Here is a 20,431-nt window from a genome sequence, read left to right as displayed (position 1 = left end):
GTTTTCAGAATAAAACCTCTGCGAGAATGGAACATGGAAAGTTGAAGTACAGTGAGACTTTTTGCTTGCTTATTATTACTTGCTCATAATTTGGATGGTAAGAGACTTTTTTTTAAAGGCAGCATGAAACTACTTCCTCCTCGGGTGAATGGGTGAGATCTTTCCAATATGGCTTCAAAATCAGATTTTGAAAACTTGACTTAACACTGAATACTGTCACATTAATAGCTAGGGAAGCCAAGACTGAGCAAGAAATTTGCAGCAGAGCAGAGAACTGAGCCTGTAACACTTGTATCCTGTATCTTTAGGTACAACATTATTTTTCCTCTTGATTAAAGTCTGCAAATTCATTTCACTTGTTAACATTCATTCATTTTACTTGTGATCTTACACACTCAGTGTAAGAGGAAAAAAATCTGCTATAATTTGACTTTTTGCTTTTTTGCCTTCCTCCCACCCCCACACCCCAATTAATTCTAAAGGAGAAAATATTATCATGGAGGGAAAATGCTTTCTTTGATTTTCAGGCTCTTTCTTACAAAGGAGTTTGTAATGTTAATGTCTGTATGTAACAAATATTTTTGTTGTGTTGTAATACCTATGCCACACACGCCAGTAGCCAGGTAAAGACTTGCAGAAAGCTAAAAGGGTCAGAATTAGGGCTACATGGTATGTTGGGGGTAGGGGAAATTAACTACTGGAAATTAGGTTAATAGGAAAAAGATTCTAAGCAGCTGTGAATACTTTGTATGCAGTCAAATATCCTTTGATATTTGTTATGACTCAAATGGCTCTGTTATGACTCATAATGGCAAATTCAATTTTGTGTTTTGTTTCATTTTTGTTTTTTTCTTTTGTCTTTATTTTCTGTAATTTTATAAAAGGGAAGAAAATAAAATGTTTCATTTTCATTATGGACAGAAATTAGAATGAAATATTGGGTCCAAAACCAAATCCAGAAATACATATGTATCTTTTATTGTAAACTGACAACAGTTTAAAACAAATTTGGGGTGAGGTGCAAGGAAGAAGAAGAAAAGTTCTTTCAAGTCATGTTAGAATATGGAAAAGAATCACTCTTTATAGACTGAGGGATATCTGTTTGTCATGTTTTATATGACCCATGAATGAGATCAGTGATGTGGCTATTTCCCTTTTCCTGCTTTTGTGAGCTGCACTCTAAGCTTATCCATGTTCTTTATTTCTCCTGTTTACAGTATTTTTTACAGTAAAGTAGAAATGAATTTTTATTTTTCTTTTGCCACAGTGCACATTTAGATTTTTTTTTTTTAAACAATAAGACATTATATAAAAACTGTTTTTTAGAGTTAATTGGGGGTTTTGAAATGTTTGGGAGAAGAAGTTGATGGAGTCACATAGATGTCTTTACATAGCTAATGAGAATTTTTATTTTAAGATTTTGAACAGGAAGCTGTCAGCATACATTTAAATCAATATCTATTATGCAAATTCCATAATGGCTTTAACTGTGCATGAATGATGAATGAATATGTATGAGTTTGGGTACGCAATCCTCCAATGGCATGTTTTAGTCTTGTTTTAATCTATCTAATTTTGGTGTCAAAAGCAGGTAAATATGCCAGGACAAAATAGCAGCCATTAAGAACTCTGGGTGAACAGTCAATGATATGGCTGCTACACTATCCTTTTATAATGCACCTGCGTGAAGATGTCAAATTATAGTTGCACAGAGAACTTTGCCATTCTGCAGCTTGTAAGAAATGTTTAAATTTTACACACATGTGAAGTTACAGTTTCAGAGTAATTTTTGAAGTAACTGTATTGAGAAACCTTCCTGGAAGGACATTTAGAATCCCCTGTCATAGGATACTATCTGTGGTGGCTTCATTAGAATTGTCACTCCCCAATTAAAAAAGTTAAGCTACAGCATTGGTGATGATCACTTAGCTATCTTCTGAGGAAGAAGGTGGGATGATTTTCTCCCACCCCGCCACTGCCTTGTCCTTTTATGTTGTTCTTATGATTCCACCCAGTGTATTCCTTGCCATGAACCAAGCACATGGGGTGGAGGCTGTTTTCAAATGCTTATATAGTGGCTATCAGTTGTTTTTTGGCTTTGCAGTCTGGCTTTTTACACCCTGTGGAAGTTGCTTCATCCTTTAATATGCTCACATTTTGATGGTGCCTCTTTAGGCCAAGCAAGTTAATATGACTCAAAGAGGCTATTCCAGCTGGAGTTTTGGCAATGGTTGTCTGTCAAGAAGATCCATCTATTCTGTTCATCAGCCTTGAAACAGAAAGTCATAAACTTCAGCTTTTTAATCATGAATAAAGCAGAGGTGATGTTCAGTGGACGAAGTGCTTTATATCTAGAATGTTTGAAATCACATGTTTTGTTTTTTTTAAATGTTGCCGTATCTTGGCTTCAGGCCCTTAGGAATCCATTAGACTGATTATGTACAGAAAATACACTGTTGTAAAATCTATCTGTGAAGATGGAGTTGAGTCATAATACAGCCTTCAGCTTTTAAGTCTAGTTGTGGTTCATGTGAGCACGATTGTGATTTGAACCACACAATGTCAGACATCCAGCTAATGAAAAACAGGTATAGTCAAATGCTGTCAAAAGTGAACACAAAAGTTTGAGAGGAAGGTAGTGTGACAAAGTTGTGAATGCTTGCTGACACAAATAGTGTGCTCTGTCACTGTTCCTCGGTTTTTTTGTCTTTTGTTGTTGACTTAAAGCATTCAGCAAAGGAAATTGATATAATTGTTATTGTTTAACAGACAATGAGGAACACATAGGGTGTGTGTAACTGGAGAAAGCCCAGATCAGCAGAGCAAATGAATATTTTTTTTCTTTCATCGTGCCGTTTGTAACAGTCAATATGCCTTCCCATACCTGTAATTTCACCACTAGTTGTAATAATCGTAGTTGCATAGTCTAATTTTTTTCAGAAATAAAACATTGAGGATAGAATTGCTAATGGCAGTCAACACACCATGAGAAACATTTAAGTAAAGTGTTTTCTGCACAATGTAAATGATAATTTTCAGCTCCAGTCTACCCTCAAATTGATAATGCACTAATTCAAGGTGAAATAGAACTGAATTACAACAACGAGAAAGTGAAATAGTTGTAATTCACAGGGTAGAGATTCAAAGTAGCAAAAAATACCTGTAAGCGTGCAATACCTGTAAAATAGCACTAAAAAGTTCCTGTGTACTTTTGGAAATATTTATGTACAACAACAGGTGTCATAAGAAGGTCATGATTGAAACCACATTTCAGTGAATGTGCTGAACATGCCTAAATCCGTTTCCCAATTAAATGGACAGGGAATCAAATCGGAGATAGTTCAATCAGAAAACTGAATAAATAACAAATAGGTACGTATGAACAAAGAAAATCTACAATATGAAGATTCAGAAAGTGATGGAATATTTGCATGGAGAAAGTAATTAGAGGAAAAAAAATCCTCACATGCCAACTCCGGCTCTGAGGAAAAATAATTGTTCAAGAAACAAAACTTTATTTCTGCTGTTCTAAGACTAGAACATGTTCTTTATGAGATACAAGTGAGATGTTAAGAAACAGCTGGTTTACATCTGATTTCAAAGAAAGGAATGCTCACATATTTCTAAAACATTGGCATTGACCATCTTGCCAAGAAACAAAGGAAGAAACTTGAAGAAATAGCATTCAGGAAGTAGCATTTCTGAAGATCTCTCTTTTTCTTCCTCTGTGCAGGCTGCATTACTCATGAATAATTTCATACTTCAGGAGTTATTAGTATTGTGTAACTATTACTTAAAAGGCAGGAAAAAAGTTTCTAATAAGAAGATTATACTTTGCATTGTCCCTCAGAACTCAGACCTTGAAGTCAGCATGTCATAGCCAGCACCTTAGGAGCCATTACTACTTGGTCCAAGCTGCGACAGCATGAAGGTAACAAATATAAAGTTTGTTTTTTCCAAGGAGTGCTAGGGAAAGTATAGGCAATGTTGTGGCATTGGTCAAAATGTCTGTATTTAAGGTTGATTAACATGTTTTCATATAGACCCTTTCTTGAGATATCTGTAATTATTTGGGGGGGGGGGAGCACAATTTAAAATTTTTTATGTCTGGGCAAAAACAAAAAGAAAAAAATGGGTGGCTTGTGAAAATGTGTTCCTGTAATCACCAATAGTTCCTCATATCTCCAAGTATTTGAGCAATGGAACTTGAAATTTGCCAGGGAGGTTGCTCTAATAAGTGGTAACCTCTTCATCATGGCTGTTGGAAGCTAGGAAGATAAGTGAAGTACACGAGAAAATGTGTTTATGTTAAGGGAACTTCTGTTTGTAAAATTTATTTACCTGTGTATATACCTACAGAAATTAATCCCCAAATTTTGGCTTACATGTGTCTGAGGAATCATAGTCTGTGAAAGCTTCTCTGTCGATGTTACAGCTCTGCTGGTGTGAGTTGGCCTAAGAAAGACTGTCCCAACAGCGGGGAGTGGCACAGGAGCTAGGTACAGGCCCGTACATAAAAAGGCCTGAAATTAAGTCTCTGACGCCAAACTCTTTTACAGTAATGTGCCAGTAGATGGCAGATGCAGTGTAGGGGAAGGGCAGGCCAGGGACAAAATACAGAGAAAGCAGGGCAAAGATGTTAGATGCTGGAGAGAATGTGTTTTCCCCATCAGAAAACTGTCCTTTCCCCGCTGACAAATAAAGGCTGTTTACAATTACTGGTATGTGTAATCTGTAAAGAAGTCAATGTACAGAAGGAAGGGATTGCTTAAGGAATGAATTAAAAACAAAAAAAAAAGTTAGAAAAGTGATACAGAGGTACAGGCAATGGCATTCTACATTGGCCAGAATGATGTCTGTGGTCCAGTGGGTGCGAACTAACTGTTTACCATAGCAGGCAACCTCAAACTTGCATGCATTGTTTCACCCTTTCCACTGTTCTAATGCGTTAACCACAAAAACTTTTCCAAATCACAAAAAAAATCTTTCAAAGTGTGCATTTTGGGAAGAATTATGGATAGACCAGAGCTAAAGGTTATCAAGCAGAGAAACATGTTTGAGAATGATCTGGGCATGGGAATGTTCCTTTGAAAACGTATTTCACAATGCTGCTCAGAGAAGTTAAGGGAAGGAGGCATAAAAGAAAATCAGGAGGACTGGTTGTTTTATGAATGTGTATTTTACTGATTGATTGCCTCCAGCCCTGTTGTAACAGTTTGTTGTGTGTGTTATCTATTAGAAGCTATGATTTCTGGTTTCTAGGTTGGTATGTTACCTAGGGATCACAGGTCATCCTCCTACACGTGCAATATGTTACTACTTATTAACAAATACTGATCATTTGAGTAATTAAAATAATTGTTTGCAACAAATCGTAAAACAGACATGGCTTTTTGTTAATGTTTGGAAATCTAATGTGTCTACTGGAAAAACACACTTTGTTTTTACAAAATGGGATTTATTTAATTTAATAAATTGCGATAATTATAGGACAGGAGCTGACAGTAAAAGTTTGCCTTTTCACAAACAAGGAGCATTAACTGGTAGAAAACTATCAGACTTATGCACTTGGACTCAAAACCAGAAACGTATAGATGAGGGAACATTTTATCTTACTAAAGCAAAACTCCTCTAGTAGATATGAGTACACTGTCTGGTGCAGAATTTAATAAAAGGTTTTTGAACAGTGGTTAAAGGATTCTCCACTAATTCATATGCTTTTCAGCTCATTTTTAGCCACTTTTAATGCTCAGCTTTCAAAAATAACTTTTAAACCACCTGCAGTTAAAAACTAATCAGAGTTCAGTTAGTGAGACATACTAACCTTTTATAAGTTTGTTTCTCCAGTGAGAAGTTACTATCGTCCCAATGGAGACCGTAGCAGTAAACACCATACTGAGCAGGACAGGCAAGTTGGTATCACTGGATCTTGCAGGTGGGAAAGGATCTTTGGAGCTCTTCTAGTCCATCCCCTTGCTCAGGTCAGGGCCAGCTTTAAAGATGGATGAGATTGCTCACAACTGTTTCCAGTTGAACTTTGAGTATCTCTGAGGGTGGATATTCCACAGCCTCTCTGGAGAACATGTTCCAGATAACTGTTTCATGGTAGATTTTAAGTTTGTACAATTTGGTAGTGCTGCTGAAAGAATCAGTCTTATCCTATTTCCCTGCTTGTTATTCCCCAGCTCAGCAGTGCCCTTCCAGCAAGAGTTTGTTCAGCTCCATGACAGATCAGGAAACTGATCTGAATTAAATTGGGAGTGACTGATCTGATTCATTGTATAACAGCATGAAGCATCATGTTGGCACAAAAAGAGGTGGGGAGAGGTTTGGAAGCCAGGCTGAGGAGGGGTAGGACAGCTGCTTTCTTTTGATGGCATCCGCTCCTGCCAGCATGAAGTGTTTATGAAATAACTTTGTGAGGAAGCAGCGTGATAATGGATTGAAATGAATTTGCACTTGACAAGAAGGACCCTAGAGTGTAAAAAGTTATAGGAGTCTGATTCTTTAGGATTCCTGGCAAGATGTGGCACAGAAAGTTTTAACTTAGGCTGATTCTTGAGGCCTTCCTTTTAACTGTGCTCTGAAGTGCACAGGGAGGCATGAGTTCTGGAAAGCTACGTGTAATTCAGGGTACCGATCACAGTGATCTGTGGAAATGGGAGGCTGTCCTTTAGGCACAATGTTGTTTTGGGTGCTTTTATTATGCTGATCATGCAAATAGTTATGTGCTATGTATGATTTACTGTTATTCCAGAATTTCTGTAGCAGAAGTATTCTGTTGGAGTAACTTTGTCTGATTCAGAGGACTTCCATTTCACTGTGACAGCTTGTCTTTGCCAAGTGCAAATTTTGTTTGCCAACATCTAAAGACCTTGTAGCCTGGATTTTCAGACATATTAGGAGCTTCATTTTCGTAAGAGATATTTTTATAGAGTAAATTAAATCAACAGTGTTTTCAGCATTTGCATGATGAATATCAGGTGAGAATTTTCAGGAACTTCATTTAGGAGAAGTTTTGGCAGATGGTACAAGATTGTAAAAATGGCTCGTAATCGTAGCAATATTTTAAATAACATTTATTTAAATGGTTTCCTGGCTGAACTATAGCTCTAATGAATTCATTTACTACATCTTTCCCATTTTCACTGGCATGCTTGAATCAAGTGATGGGATCAGTAAGAGAAATCTGGAAGATCCTCTCTGCTGACTGTGGCTGTCATACAAAGCACATTAAATCACTTTGCTAGCTTTTTTTTGTGGTAATAATTTCAATGCTATATGGCAAAATTTATGTAGCACTTTGCTAAGTGTGGTAGAACAGATAAAGTGTTTTGCTATACATTATAACCTATACATTAGGTATTGTAAAATCATCTGCGACTTATGGTGCTGTCATATCTAGAAAGTGACCGCAGAATCAGAGTGGATTTCTGAACTTCTGGTGCTTGCTTATTCCAGATAGAAATGACTCCTTATTTTGGTCAAAATAATTTATCTAGTTTTTTGCCTACAAAATAATTGATTAAACTGATTAAAAATTCTAACCTGCATTGTAGAGGCTGTATGTGCCCATCCTTACAGATATCAGCTGAGTTTGGCCACATTGTCCAAAAAGCATTGCTGACCTGAAAGAGATGTTAAATTCAACAGCAGCTTATGTAGAAGATGCTAAATTCAACAGCAGCAGGTATAGAAGATGTGAAATTCAACAGCAGCTGCTGCCACCTTTACTCATTTCAGGATGGATAAGAGTAATCTTTTTAATCTAATAGTATCTTTTGGTTTTGTTCCCAGTTCCACTGTCACTGGAATCAGGAATTTATATTTCCTTCCTCTGTCTGACAAGCCTTTGGAGTTCCATGTGAGCTCTTTGTTAAGTATGGTTCTCTTGGATATCAGTGATCTGTTCTAAGACTTTTGCAAGTGCCCAGCAATTCAGTCAATCAATAGTAGTCCTTACCTCTGGGGAAATGAGCTCCTGCTGCTGCCTTTTGCTGGGATCACCTCTGAGACCTTTTTATTCCTTTAAGATGTAAAATATTTCTCAGCCTTTGGGTCCTATATTGTCCTTTTACAGGTTAATTATGCATCTTTGTACTTACAGGAACCTACTTCAGGAAAACAGTACATGCATATGGGCTAAAAACAAGGTGGGAAGTCAGGAACATGTGCAGCTAGCTCTGCATTCATTACTACAAAGCATTGCATGGAGTTGAGGCGCCTTTCTTAGATGTTGCTATATGGATTCAATATAATTTGGTCAAGTGAAATAACCACAAAAATCTAAAATAATCTGGCTTTCTTTTCAGATTTTATTACTATGTAAAGCAGCAAATTTCTGGTTTAAACTCATATCTGGAGACAAAATAGAAAAAAAGTATATTCTTTCAAAATAACTTGCAAAATAAGGATGAAAACTGAACAATGGAAGATGGAAGTACTTTATTTTCTAGATTATGTGAAATTGAAACCTTAAACAGCCCATTTATTTACAAATCCATGAATCAAAAAGTAATATTGAGAGTTTTATGAGCTTGCCTCGTATGGCTCTATTCAGTGACTCTGAATATGCTGCTCTGCATGTTGGCATGCTATGTTAGGATACAGAGGAATTTTTCACAAGAACAATCACTCTAAAAATCTGTAATCTTGGCTGTGAGTGTTTGCTCTCCTGTAGAAACTTCTGTGACATTTATATTCTGTGGAAGTCCCTATCGTTAGAAAATCCTGAAAAATATTGATGACAATTGGAACTAACTGGTTGGCATGTCAGCTTGTCACTTCAACTTGTTTTATTTCAGGACTGTAGAAACATAGAGGGTAAACTCAGTTTTCTTCTTCCCATAACTTTTTCATGTTTCCTGGGTTTTTCAGTTTGTCATGTGTGTTCTGTCCCTGTGTTGTCTGTCATTTCCCCCCTCCCCAGCAGTCTCTCACAACTGTTTTACTGTTCCTTTATTCTGCCTCAGACCTTGGATCTATCAGCATTGTTAGCCTGTGTGCCTATAAATGATAAGTGAATTACCCCACAGTGCTTTATAGCATGGCTGTAGTATGATTCGTATTTCCTCTTGTAGCCATGCCCGTTTAAACTTCTCTTTAAACAGATCTGGCTGAAAAAATAATCCAGCCAAATACCCTAGGGTTAACTTGGCTCAATACCTGGATACAGCTTACTGTATGACCACAGAAACAGTTATCCTGGAACAACTGAAGGGATGGATCTGGGGAAAGAACAGTAATGAGGACCAGCAGTAGCTGAAAATGTTCATCAGTCTGCCTTCAGCCAGGTTGTCTACTGAACTGCAAATGCGACCTCTAGCCAGAGCAAGTGCGGTTAACAGCTGTGTGTTCTAAGAGTGATTTTCATGCTGTATTTTCAGCTCTGGCATACCAACTTTGTTTATAACCTTCTGCAAGTCATTCACACTTTGTCATTTTAATCTGTAAAATTGCAGAAATTAATTTCTCAATAGGGCATGGCTATGGCAGTGCTTTTATCAGTGGAGAATGCTACTGTCAGGACACAAAGAAATGACACAGAAAATAATGAGCACTAGATATATTATAGAATTATAGAATAGAATAGGTAGCATGGAGAGTCTCTGCAGGATGGTTAGTTGTATATATTATTTAATGCTTTTGTCAGCTTTAGTGATTTCTACCTTTCCCTCTCCTGACATCTGACTCCTCCTTTGCCTGTATTCATTTGGAGGGAACACTTCAGTTGTCAGATGAGAAAAAAGAATACTTTTTTTTGGTCACATTACTTTTCAGCTGAATCAGCTACTCGACCTGTCTTACTATACAGCCTACTAACAACTGTTGCAAAACTGGGAGCAGCACAGAAACGGATCTAGACATTTAGAAGAAAGAGCTGCATATGCTGCTGCTAACAAGAGCTATGCCCAAGCTGAAATAACTGAAGTATGAACTTTTAAATGTGGGAAAGCAACCACAGAGTTAAAAATGTCACATATCTGTTCTTTCATCAAACTCCATATCCTGAAGAACGGAATTGCACCCTAGTATGTAATAACCTGCTTCTGTGCCTGCCACTGGTGCCAAATAAATTATGGTAAGGTGGCCATAGACCTGCCAGTTTATTTTTGAAATGGTTGATCTCTAAGTAGCTGTAAATAAGACTAATCAAGATGGAGATTTTTAATCATCTTTCATCCTTCAGTAGATTAAGCAATATGTCCATACTAAACTTGATCATTATCCAGAAATAATTTAAGGAGCACACATGACCGAACATTGAAACTGGGCCAAATGTTGTAGTAATTGCTGGATAATCTTATGTTTTCTGGTTTGTCAGAGTTTCTTTAGAGACTGCAAGGTCTGCTTGGATTATTTAATCACTATGCAGTTGCTTTTTAGAAGTCTAGTAATTTCTAAATTACTACTGTTCTGTGTATATATCTGTGGTGAGTTGACTGGCTGGAGGTCAGGTGCCCACCAAAGCTGCTCTATCACTCCCCTTGGCTGGATAGGGGACAGAAAATATAACAAAAAGCTTGGAAATTGAGATAAGGGCAGGGAAAGATCACATACCAATTACCATCATGGACAAAACAAACTTGCCTTGGGGAAAATTAATTTATTACCAATCAAATCAGAGCAGGATAATGAGAAAATAAAAACCAAATCTTAAAACACCTTCCCCACCCTCCCTTCTTCCAAGGCTTAACTTTACTCCCAATTTTTTCGATCTCCTACCCTGTGAGCAGCGCAGGGTGACGGGGAATGGGGTTGTGGTCAGTTCTGCTGCTCTGTCCTCCTTGGGGGGAGGACTCCTCACACTCTTCCCCTGCTTCAGCGTGGGGTCCCTCCCATGGGAGACAGTTCTCCGTGAACTTCTCCAACGTGAGTTCTTACCACACGCTGCAGTTCTTCACAAGCTGCCCCAACGTGGGTCCTCCCACAGGGTCACAAGTCCTGCCAGCAAACCTGCTCCAGGTCAGAAAGCTTACCCAGGCAAAAACATGAAAAGTTTATTTCCAAGTTAATGATTTTTTTAATAAGCTCATGAAAGTGTTTGCCAAAGTCAGAGAGAGTAGGTCTGCACAATGGTGGCGAAGAAGGAGAGGATGGAGAATCAAGCTTTCTCCTGTGTGGTGTCACTACATCATTATATATGTTTAACTGTTGATGAAATCTCGGCTTCAGCTTGCATGCAGTTGAACTGGAAACTGTTCTGAGCTTGATTTGGGCTTAAGTTTAACCTGAAAGCCAGAGTTGACCTCACTTTCAATGAATAATGAAGACTTGGTACCGTTTTCGTGTAACTTCGTAGAACATAAAATTATTCAGAAGTGTTTATTATTACTTTTTACTTTTCTAAAAAAGTTTTCACAATCTACAAGAGTAATAATCTTTATATTTTTGTTCTCTGTCTCTTTTCTCCAGTCAAGGTCTCTTGCCCTGCAGGACATTTTGTGAGGAAGCAAAAGAAGGCTGTGAACCAGTCCTTGGTATGGTAAATGCTTCTTGGCCAGAGTTCCTGAAGTGCTCCCAATTCCAAAACAAAACTGAAAATGACACGACTACAAGGATATGCTTCTCACCACACCAAGAAAAAGGAAAGCAGTGTATGTTTCCGTTCATAATGATTACGCCATGTTCATGAGTTTCTATTTAATAATGTATTTTTATTGTGTAGGAAAAGCTCTGGGATGAAATTATTATTTCTAGTTCTGTTACTATGCTCCTTCACATTACTGTGATAATGTCTGGTTGTCAGCTGGTTATAGTTTTGCTGTGCTTTAATTTTTTTAGGCTTGCTTTTTTTTTTTTTTTCAGACATATTGATTTGAGGCTTTTTTGGTTTGCATCAAAAGTTGTGAGCTGTTTCAAGGAAAAAAAGTAGGAGAAAAGTAATGTGCCCTTTAAAAATGTTCTGCTGGCTTTTTCTTTGCTAAGCTCTAGTAAATATAGGATTGTTGAGCAGGAACCTTATAGACAGGCCAAATTTCAAGTGTGTTCCTTTTTCCTTGCTATAAAAAGGAGCCCAGAGCTGTTTGAGAGGTAAACTTTTCAAAAACTGTGGTTTATATACATCCACTCACAGAATCATTTAGGTTGGAAAAGACCCTGAAGATCTAGTCCAACTTTTAACCCAGCACTGCCAAGTTCACCATTAAACCATGTCCCTAGGCACATCTACATGTCTCTTAAATACCTCCAGGGGTGGTGACTGAACCACGTCACTGGGCAGGCTGTTCAATTCTTGACAACCCTTTCATCAGTGAAGAAATTTTTCCTAATATCCAACCTAAACTTCCCCTGGTGCAGCTTGAGGCTGTTTCCTCTTGTCCTGTCGCTTGTTACTTGGGAGAAAAGACAGACCCCCACCTCACTACAACCTCCTTTCAGGTAGTTGTAGAGAGCAGTGAGGTCTCCCCTGAGCCTTCTCCAGGCTAAACAACCCCAGTTCCCTCAGCTGTTCCTCATGAGACTTGTTCTCCAGACCTTCACCAGCTTCATTGTTCTTCTCTGGACACAGTCCAGCACCTCAATGTCTCTTGTAGTGGGGGCTCAGAACTGAACACAGTACTTGAGGTGCGGCCTTACCAGTGCCAAGTACAGGTGATGATGACTGTCCTGGCTCTGCTGGCCGCAACATTGCTGATACAGGCCAGGATGCTGTTTGCCGCCTTGGCTGCTTGGGCACAGGATGAACATTATAGGAATTAGGAGTACAATAATTTTGTCTTCATGACAGGTTCAAATGACAAATAAAGAAGCTGTAGCATAAATACGTAAGTATGGTAAGGGGTTGTACATTGGACAATGAGAGTGACTAGCAGTGAGCAGTGAGTGACTAGCATATCGTTAATTGAGCATGCTGATACTGGGCACAGAATAATTCTGAAAGAGCAACAGGATATTAGAAACCTGAGTTTCATGCATGTATGGTACACCGACTGAATGCGAGGTATGATATAAATGCGGCTGTTAAATTCTGACAGATTACAGCTGGCCAAAGTGTTCAAAAGCCCCACCAGATCTAGAGAGCTGAACTCTTAGATCAAGCTAGAAGAGATTGCTGAGTTCTGAAACTTTCAAGTTTCAGGATATCTTCTAGCTAAAATCATATATTTAATACTCCTAGAGAAGAAGTTTGTTAGATTAGTGCCTGGTTGATGATTCTTCCATAATCTGTATGACAGGATTTGTTTCTCTCTGGTAGTGAACTGCATAAATTACAGAGAAGTACACAGTGGAAGCTTGCTATTTCTCACTAGGGGAAAATAGTCTAGAGCCAGTTGTGACATTCACTGCTCGTACTTGGCAGACTGTGGAGACCCAGACTGTTTATTGGCAGTTTTGACATCCTGTTGTATAAAACAAAAGGCATTTAACATTCATTTTTTCATTAACTATTGTGCATGATGCTTGTATATGAATAGTTTTCATGTAGAATCATAAGCTGTAGATAATATTTCTACTTCTTTTATTTAAAAGAATGGTTTAAAAGAATGATTCCTTTATGACTGACAAATGTGAGAGTCCGGGTTCACAAGGCTGTTTTTCTTACAGAGATAAATTATGCTATAGTTGAGTATTTCTGCAGCTTGTATATTTGAAAAAAATTACTTCTCTGAACACAGTAGAACCAAAACAGCAGGGGTCGGTTCACTGTTCCAACCCCTTTTTACCTAGTGCTCAGCCCAAAGTGCTCTTCACACTCTTCTCAGGGCTCAGTTCTTGGAAATTTCAAGAGTGTGTTCTTGGCATATAGCTGCTTGTGTCTCAACTTTGTGATTTCTTTTGGGGATAATGCCTCCGCATTACATGCAGTGAAGTCCTCCCTGCCCGCATATGCCTTGCATATAATTTGTTTCGTTTGATGATATGATTATCTTTTTAGGGCTGTCCTGGGTTCAGCTGTAACAGTTACTTTTCTCCGTCTTAGTAGCTGATGCAGTGCTGTGTTTTTGGCTTTAGTCTGGGAACAATGCGGATAACACACCAATGCTTTTAGTTGGGCTTTAGTTGGATAAGGGCTTTAGTTATTTCTTTATCAAAAATAAGGTCTGGCTGCTGCACCTGCTTGTTTTAGCACAGTACCACTAAATCAAAAATAAATCTTTTCTCTTGATTATTTTTGTCCAGTTGTAACTAAATACGATAAATCTGTAACTAAATACAGAAATCTTCCACATTTTCTGGAATGAAAATTATCACTCCTCAAAATAATCCGTGAACTTCACATGCCTTTCCAAGCTCTGTTGGAGAATCATAGAATAACAGGTTGGAAGGGACCTCAAGGATCATCTGGTCCAACCTTCCTAGGCAATGCATGACCTAGACTAGATGTCCCAGTGCCCTGTCCAGCTGAATCTTAAAAGTGTCCAGCGCTGGGAAGTCACCACTTCCCTGAAGAGATTATTCCAATGGCTGATGGTTCTCGTTTTGAAAAATTTTCCTCTTGTGTCCAGTCAGAATGTCTGCAGGAGTAACTCATCTTTTCCATGTGACTCCTTGTAATGTGTGCTTGAGTAATGTTCTAGTTAGATTCCAGAGCATTTATCCTGGGGACAATTACTATCTTTCCTAAAAAATGTTAGAATTAGTTAGGATTTGGATTATCTAGTCACTTGTTCACATGTGACTGCAGGTATTTATCTCTTTGTGTAGATTTTTCCTCCAAAGGCACTGCAAATCAAGTGCACATTACCGCTATGGAGAAACTATTTTGACATGCATTCCTGATGTAACCACAGATGTACTGAATGTACTGGAAAATCGAAGCCATGTGCCATTCTAGTAAAACCATCTGAGTGTAGAAAATGAGCCACAGAGAAAAAGGTGCAGTTTCGTTAACAGGGCTGCATCAGTCAGGTTGATATCCTTTCACATGTGACAAGAGAATACCCAGTAGGTGAGAAAATCAGCTACTCTGAACATAGTTTTAGGACTCCATCTGTTGAGATTTGATAGATGGTTGAACTGGTTTCACAGTTCCAATGAGTTGTGAGCATGTAAGGGAGTGAGGAAGAAGCATCATCAGTCATTCATTCCACGTGTATCCAATAATGTGTTTTAGGGGGGATGAATCTCAGAAACCTTTCTGGGGGCTGCTGTGCATACCCATACTCAGAAATATTTCAGCTCTGTTTTTTGGTTGGTTTTTTTCTTTTTTTCCGTTCACCTGTCACTACTGTGACAGTTATTTTATTGTGACAGTTCTGTTATTTTATTTGCTTTGACCAGCCAGCATAGCTGATTCTGTTAAAGCTGTGGACAAAAAAAGCACAGTAGCTCGAATGAGAAGCAGTGCAACACAATGAGCTGACTTACATTAAGATGGAGCTCTCAGAGCCCTGAAATTATTTTTCAGTTGATTTCAATCCTACAGTGAATATAGTGCTGTATATCTATATATGGTAAAACTGTGGAAACAACAGTGTGGAACTATCAGACAATATTCACTTTTGTATTATTATTGAAGAGGCATTATGAATGTCTGTTTCCATTAAAAAGTAATGCACAAGAGGCCTGAACTGCACTTCATGAGATTTGTAATAAATTACAGATTTCACCTCCTCCACGCTCAGGAGCCATGCATCCCAACAAAGAGGAACTCAGGTAAAAACTCCAGGAGCCCTGTGTGGATGAACAAGATGTTCCTGGACAAACTCAAACACAAAAAGGAGGCCTACAGAGGGTGGAAGAAAGGATTGGTAGCCTGGGAGAAATACAGAGAAATTGAACAGCCAGGGGTCAGGTTAGGGAAGCTAAAGCCCTGACAGTATTAAATCTGGCTGGGGATGTCAAGGGCAACGAGAAAAACTTCTGTGGGTAGATTGGGGATAAAATGAAGACAAGGGAAAATGTGAGCCCCCTCTGTAAGGAAACAGGAGACCTGGTCACCCAGGACATGGAGAAGACCGAGGTACTCAGTGGCTTTTCTGCGTTTGGTCTTCACTGGCAAGAGCTCCAGCCACACTGCCCAAGTTGCAGAAGGCAAAGGCAGGGAGAATGAACAACCACCCGCTGTAGGAGATCAGGTTTGAGATCGTCTCAGGAACCTGAAGGTACACAAGTCCATAGGACCTGATGAGATGCATCCGCAGGTCCTATAGGAACTGGCAGATGATTTGCCAAGCTGTTATCCCTCATATTTGAGAAGTTGTGGCAGTCTGGTGAAGCTCCCACTGACTGGAAAAGGGGAAAAGTAATCCCCATTTTTAAAAAGGGGAAAAATGAAGACATGGGGAACTACAGGCCAGTGAGTCTCACCTCAGAGCCCAGCAAGATAATGGAGCAGATCCTCCTGGAAACTATGCTAAGATACATAGAAAATAAAGAGGTTATTGGTGACAGCCAACATGGCTTCACTAAGGGCAAATTGTGCCTGACAAATTTGGTGGCCTTCTATGACAGGGTGACAGCATCGGTGGATAAGGGAAGAGCCACTGATGTCATCTACCGGGACTTATGCAAGGCATTTGACACTGTCCTGTGCAGCATCCTTGTCTCTAGACCGGAGGGGCATGAATTTGACAGGTAGACCACTTGGTGGATAACAAATTGGCTAGATGGTCACGCTTGAAGAATTGTGGTCAATGTGCCCTTGCATTCACTTAATGCAGTGGAAAGAACAGAGAGCTTATCTGTGTATGTGAACATTGATACTGATCAGCTTCAAAACCAGAAATAGTGGAGTAATTTTTTGCAGGAGACAAAATCTTTTCCAGAACTGTGGTTGTGGTTGGTGTGAGGAAACAAGAGTTGAAAAATGTATTTCCCCAAGCACTCATTCTTAACGAGTAACTCTGCATTATATTTTATTATGTCCCTTAATTTTGTGTTTCCTCCCATTCTGCTTCCCTCACTCTTTATCTCTGCCTGCCTTCTGATTCTTTGCCTATTTCTTTTCCAGCTTGGAGTTTCCCATGTGGCCTTTTAAGGACCCTTAACTCCAGTGGAAGTTAAAGGTCTTTTGTGTTCTTTCTCCCACAGGGTATTGCATCATGAGGAAACAGAGAAATGGACAGTTTCCTGGGGGAAAGGAGTTGCCAACTTTCCCAATTCTCTGATTGTGATCCTAGTATGAGAACTTTTTAGAATTGACAGCTACAAGATGCATACACTGTACCACAGAGTACGTAGGGTACAGGGAACAGGTGATGAAAATTTGCAGGCAAGAGAATACAGGAATTCTTCCATGTCCCACTGTGCTATTGTGGCTGTGTTGAATCACATGAAAAGTCCCATCTATCTCGTAATGCTGTCTCCAGAAACTGCTAAAATCAGCTGCCAAGTGAAGAATAGAACAGGGCAAGACTATGTCGCAATACTTTTCCAAAATACTCCTGCCTTTTCCATCTGAGAGTCAAAGACTTGCTGTAATTTGTGACCAACCATAGATCTTTCTTCTGTTAACGTGTCCTTTTGTTTCATGGATCTATGTATATTTTAGCATCCATAGTATTCTGTTACAAAGTGTTACACCTTATCTGTGCACTGTATGAAGAGTACCACCTTTTGGTTGTTCTAAAGACAATTTTGTTTGATACCTCCTAGTTCTTTCATAGTGTTAGTGATTGTCTTCTCTTCACTTAAAAAAAATTAGTAGCGCTTTTCATGGTCATTTTCAGAGATGTGCCGTGCTTTATTTGTTGCTATACCTTGAAATGCGACCAGAAGTCAATCTTGAGGATGGTAGAATAATACGTTTATTTCAGTCTGTGCTATCTGGGGCTTTCCAGGGACCTGGCTGCATAATCTTCTGTAGATGGCATTCCAGTAATCTAGCTGGGGAGTACAGCACGTAAGTGGCCTTGGCCCCTTGCAGGCACTTTTGATAGTGCACCAGACGTGGGTAAAATAAAGCGCGTTTTGCCACTGGTCGTGTTTAGACAGGGATTTCGGAAACTTTTACGGATTGTAGACCCCTCCGGGGAAGATCTAAAACAAGCAAGTTTCTCTGTCAGCAAGGATTGCTTCCATTTCCTTTGGATTCCTTTTAACTAACATTGTTTCTTCTTCAGGAGTTTGGGGGTGTGGATATTTTCATGATTATATTAATAAATATGTGAAATATTGACACAGGTATCAATAATTAACATTCCCGAGCACATTGTAATAACATCTTTGACATTTTTAATAATTTCAGCAATTTTGAATGGAATGGTCTATAAGTTCTTTACTTCAGACTTCTATTTCAGGCTTATTTCTTCTGCTGCTGCTGTTTTGTTTCAAACAGTCCCAGCATTTCTGAGTAGGCAGCTGTTTGCCTGTAGTCAATAAAGTCTTATAAATGCTTGCATTTCTAAATCTTCTAGGTGTCAGGTCAAATATTGAAATTCAACACTCAACAAAAGTGCTTGTTTTACAGCATATGATAAAGCTTTTACAACTTCCATTAAAATCTCATCTTTGGAGGTGTGACCAAATTGTCAAGCTTCTGAAAACTTCTTGCACAAGCTTGATAGAAAGCAGAGATTACCTTCATTGGAGTCACTGTTCACAGTGTGTGCGCTCTCCTTGCACAGAACACTGCACTGACTGGACCAAACATATCCAGTCATCACTTGGTAGAATCCTGCAAGAAGTGAGTTTAATTTTTCTTAAAATTCCTTCTGATTTCTGCTGTGTGCTAAAACTGAGAGAAGGAAAAACTCATTTAATTCTTCCTCTTGTTTGCATATAACACACAAGATAAATAGAAAGATGCTCACTTTAAGAAGAAATGGAGAAGTAGATTGTGATGGAAATCAGAATGGACACAAGCAGAATAGGATAGAGATGTATTAGGAAAGGAGAGTCAGAATGATCTATAAGTGCTTGAACACACTTTTTTTCACAGCCCAGAAATGAATATGGCATTCTGGAATCTTCGCTCTTCTGATCTGTGGGAAAAATGATCAGATACAATACTCTTCCTGTTTTTTACCTTTGTTCTTCCAGGCCAAGTTGGCATATTTAGGTAGAAGGTAGAAGTCTCCTACTGTTGCTGTCTTAGTACCAGTGAAGATCTGTACCGATGAAGATCTGTAAATAAATCAAGATGGTTCCTTTAATGGTTCTTTTTGATCTATTTATGCTGTTTTCTTTTCCAGACATGCAGGAAATTGTATAAAAGCCTGAGTTAGAAGAATGTGAGATTTCCAAGTCAGTTAAAAGTTGCCTTTCCATTCTCAAAGAGCCTTTCTTGTATGATGAATTACAATCTTCTGATTGTACAATCTTCTGATTATGTTTTCATATTCTATTTTTAACTGACATCGTTGTCTGTTGGATAAACGCTGGTCTAGGGGGAGCTAGAGCCCATACTGAGGAAGGCTATTTTTTCTAGGGCCTCCTGTAGGGCTTACTGATTGAAGCAGTTGGAAAATGCCATACCTAAGACGGGGAACTGAAGAAACAAAAATATCAGCTCATAGTAAAGAAAACATAATGTTATATTACAGAATGAGATTCTTTCACTGTCACTATTGCAGAGAACGTGTGTAATGTTGAGCAAGGCACTGGAATAAAAATTTTCTCAACTGTTCTTTGCATGCTTTCAGTTAACTGGACACTTCATTTGTATTGCTGGGATTTATTCGCGATTGAAATGTGCTCTTGCAGCTACAAGTAAAGGTAACAGGAGCTGTTCTTTGAACATGTAAAATAGGCCAGAGTCTTTACGCTCCAGGAAAAAAGACTATTACACCTGTTAAATCTGCCCTTGGGACTAAAGAAGCAGCCCTTAATGTGCCTACGAAAAATATAATAATTTCTGGTCACAATCATCCTTTCAGTATAGCAGTGTGATATTCTTCACAATTTACAGAATCTCTTGGTGACTGATGCTGTGATTTACCACTGAGCACTGGATATGCCTAAACATGCAGAGTGTGTTTTTCGAAAGTGACAAATAGCTCCAGTTTGCACTGACCACATGTGCAATTAATTATTCAGATTTCCAATTTTACTTGTGGTCCTAGCGTAGCAGTCCTTTCTGTTGCACTGTGGCAGTGGATACACATACACTCTCTCAGCACCTTCATTTTCACTCCTAAGTTTTGGCAGCAGGGGATTATTTTTCAACACATTTATGTGCTTTTCTAAGCCTGAGATACTATTTTATCATCCCAAGAAACAGAAATCTTAGTCAACTGACACATCCTTGTATGAAAAATGTGTTTGTAGCAGAGCTGGCCCCAGACACAGCAAAGTGATGATCTGGGTCTGGGATCTAATCGGAGAACCTAGTCAGGAGATAGGGCCAGAGACAGGACTAGTGACAAGGTTCCAATGTGGCTCCAAGCCCACTTAGGAACCAGGGCCAAAGTTAGGGCTGCAGGCCAGCTACAGTGTATATATGAGAGATCTATCCAGGAGCTGGAGCTGGATATAAGGCTGTGTCTACAGTAGTGCTCAGGCAGGGCTTGAGTGAGAGAGTTGGTGGAGGCCCTAGGTGAGGGGG

The 20,431-nt window shown here is 38.9% G+C and overlaps 1 protein-coding gene across 5 annotated transcripts in view; it reads left to right on the top strand.

Annotated features, from left to right (window-relative positions):
- The window catches only part of CORIN (corin, serine peptidase), a 137,390-nt gene that overhangs the window by 48,630 nt on the left and 68,329 nt on the right, over nt 1–20,431 (top strand). For all 5 annotated transcript variants that reach the window (XM_030491437.1, XM_030491438.1, XM_030491441.1 and 2 more), the window contains one exon: nt 11,416–11,597. In XM_030491437.1, coding sequence (XP_030347297.1) covers nt 11,416–11,597 — 182 coding nt within the window. The remainder of the gene's footprint in view (nt 1–11,415; nt 11,598–20,431) is intronic.

This window comes from Strigops habroptila, chromosome 7 (genome assembly GCF_004027225.2).
Source record: "Strigops habroptila isolate Jane chromosome 7, bStrHab1.2.pri, whole genome shotgun sequence".
NCBI classification, from domain to species: domain Eukaryota; kingdom Metazoa; phylum Chordata; class Aves; order Psittaciformes; family Psittacidae; genus Strigops; species Strigops habroptila.
The sequence above is the reverse complement of the archived record's forward strand: the minus strand, read 5'-3'. Positions and strand labels throughout refer to the sequence as shown.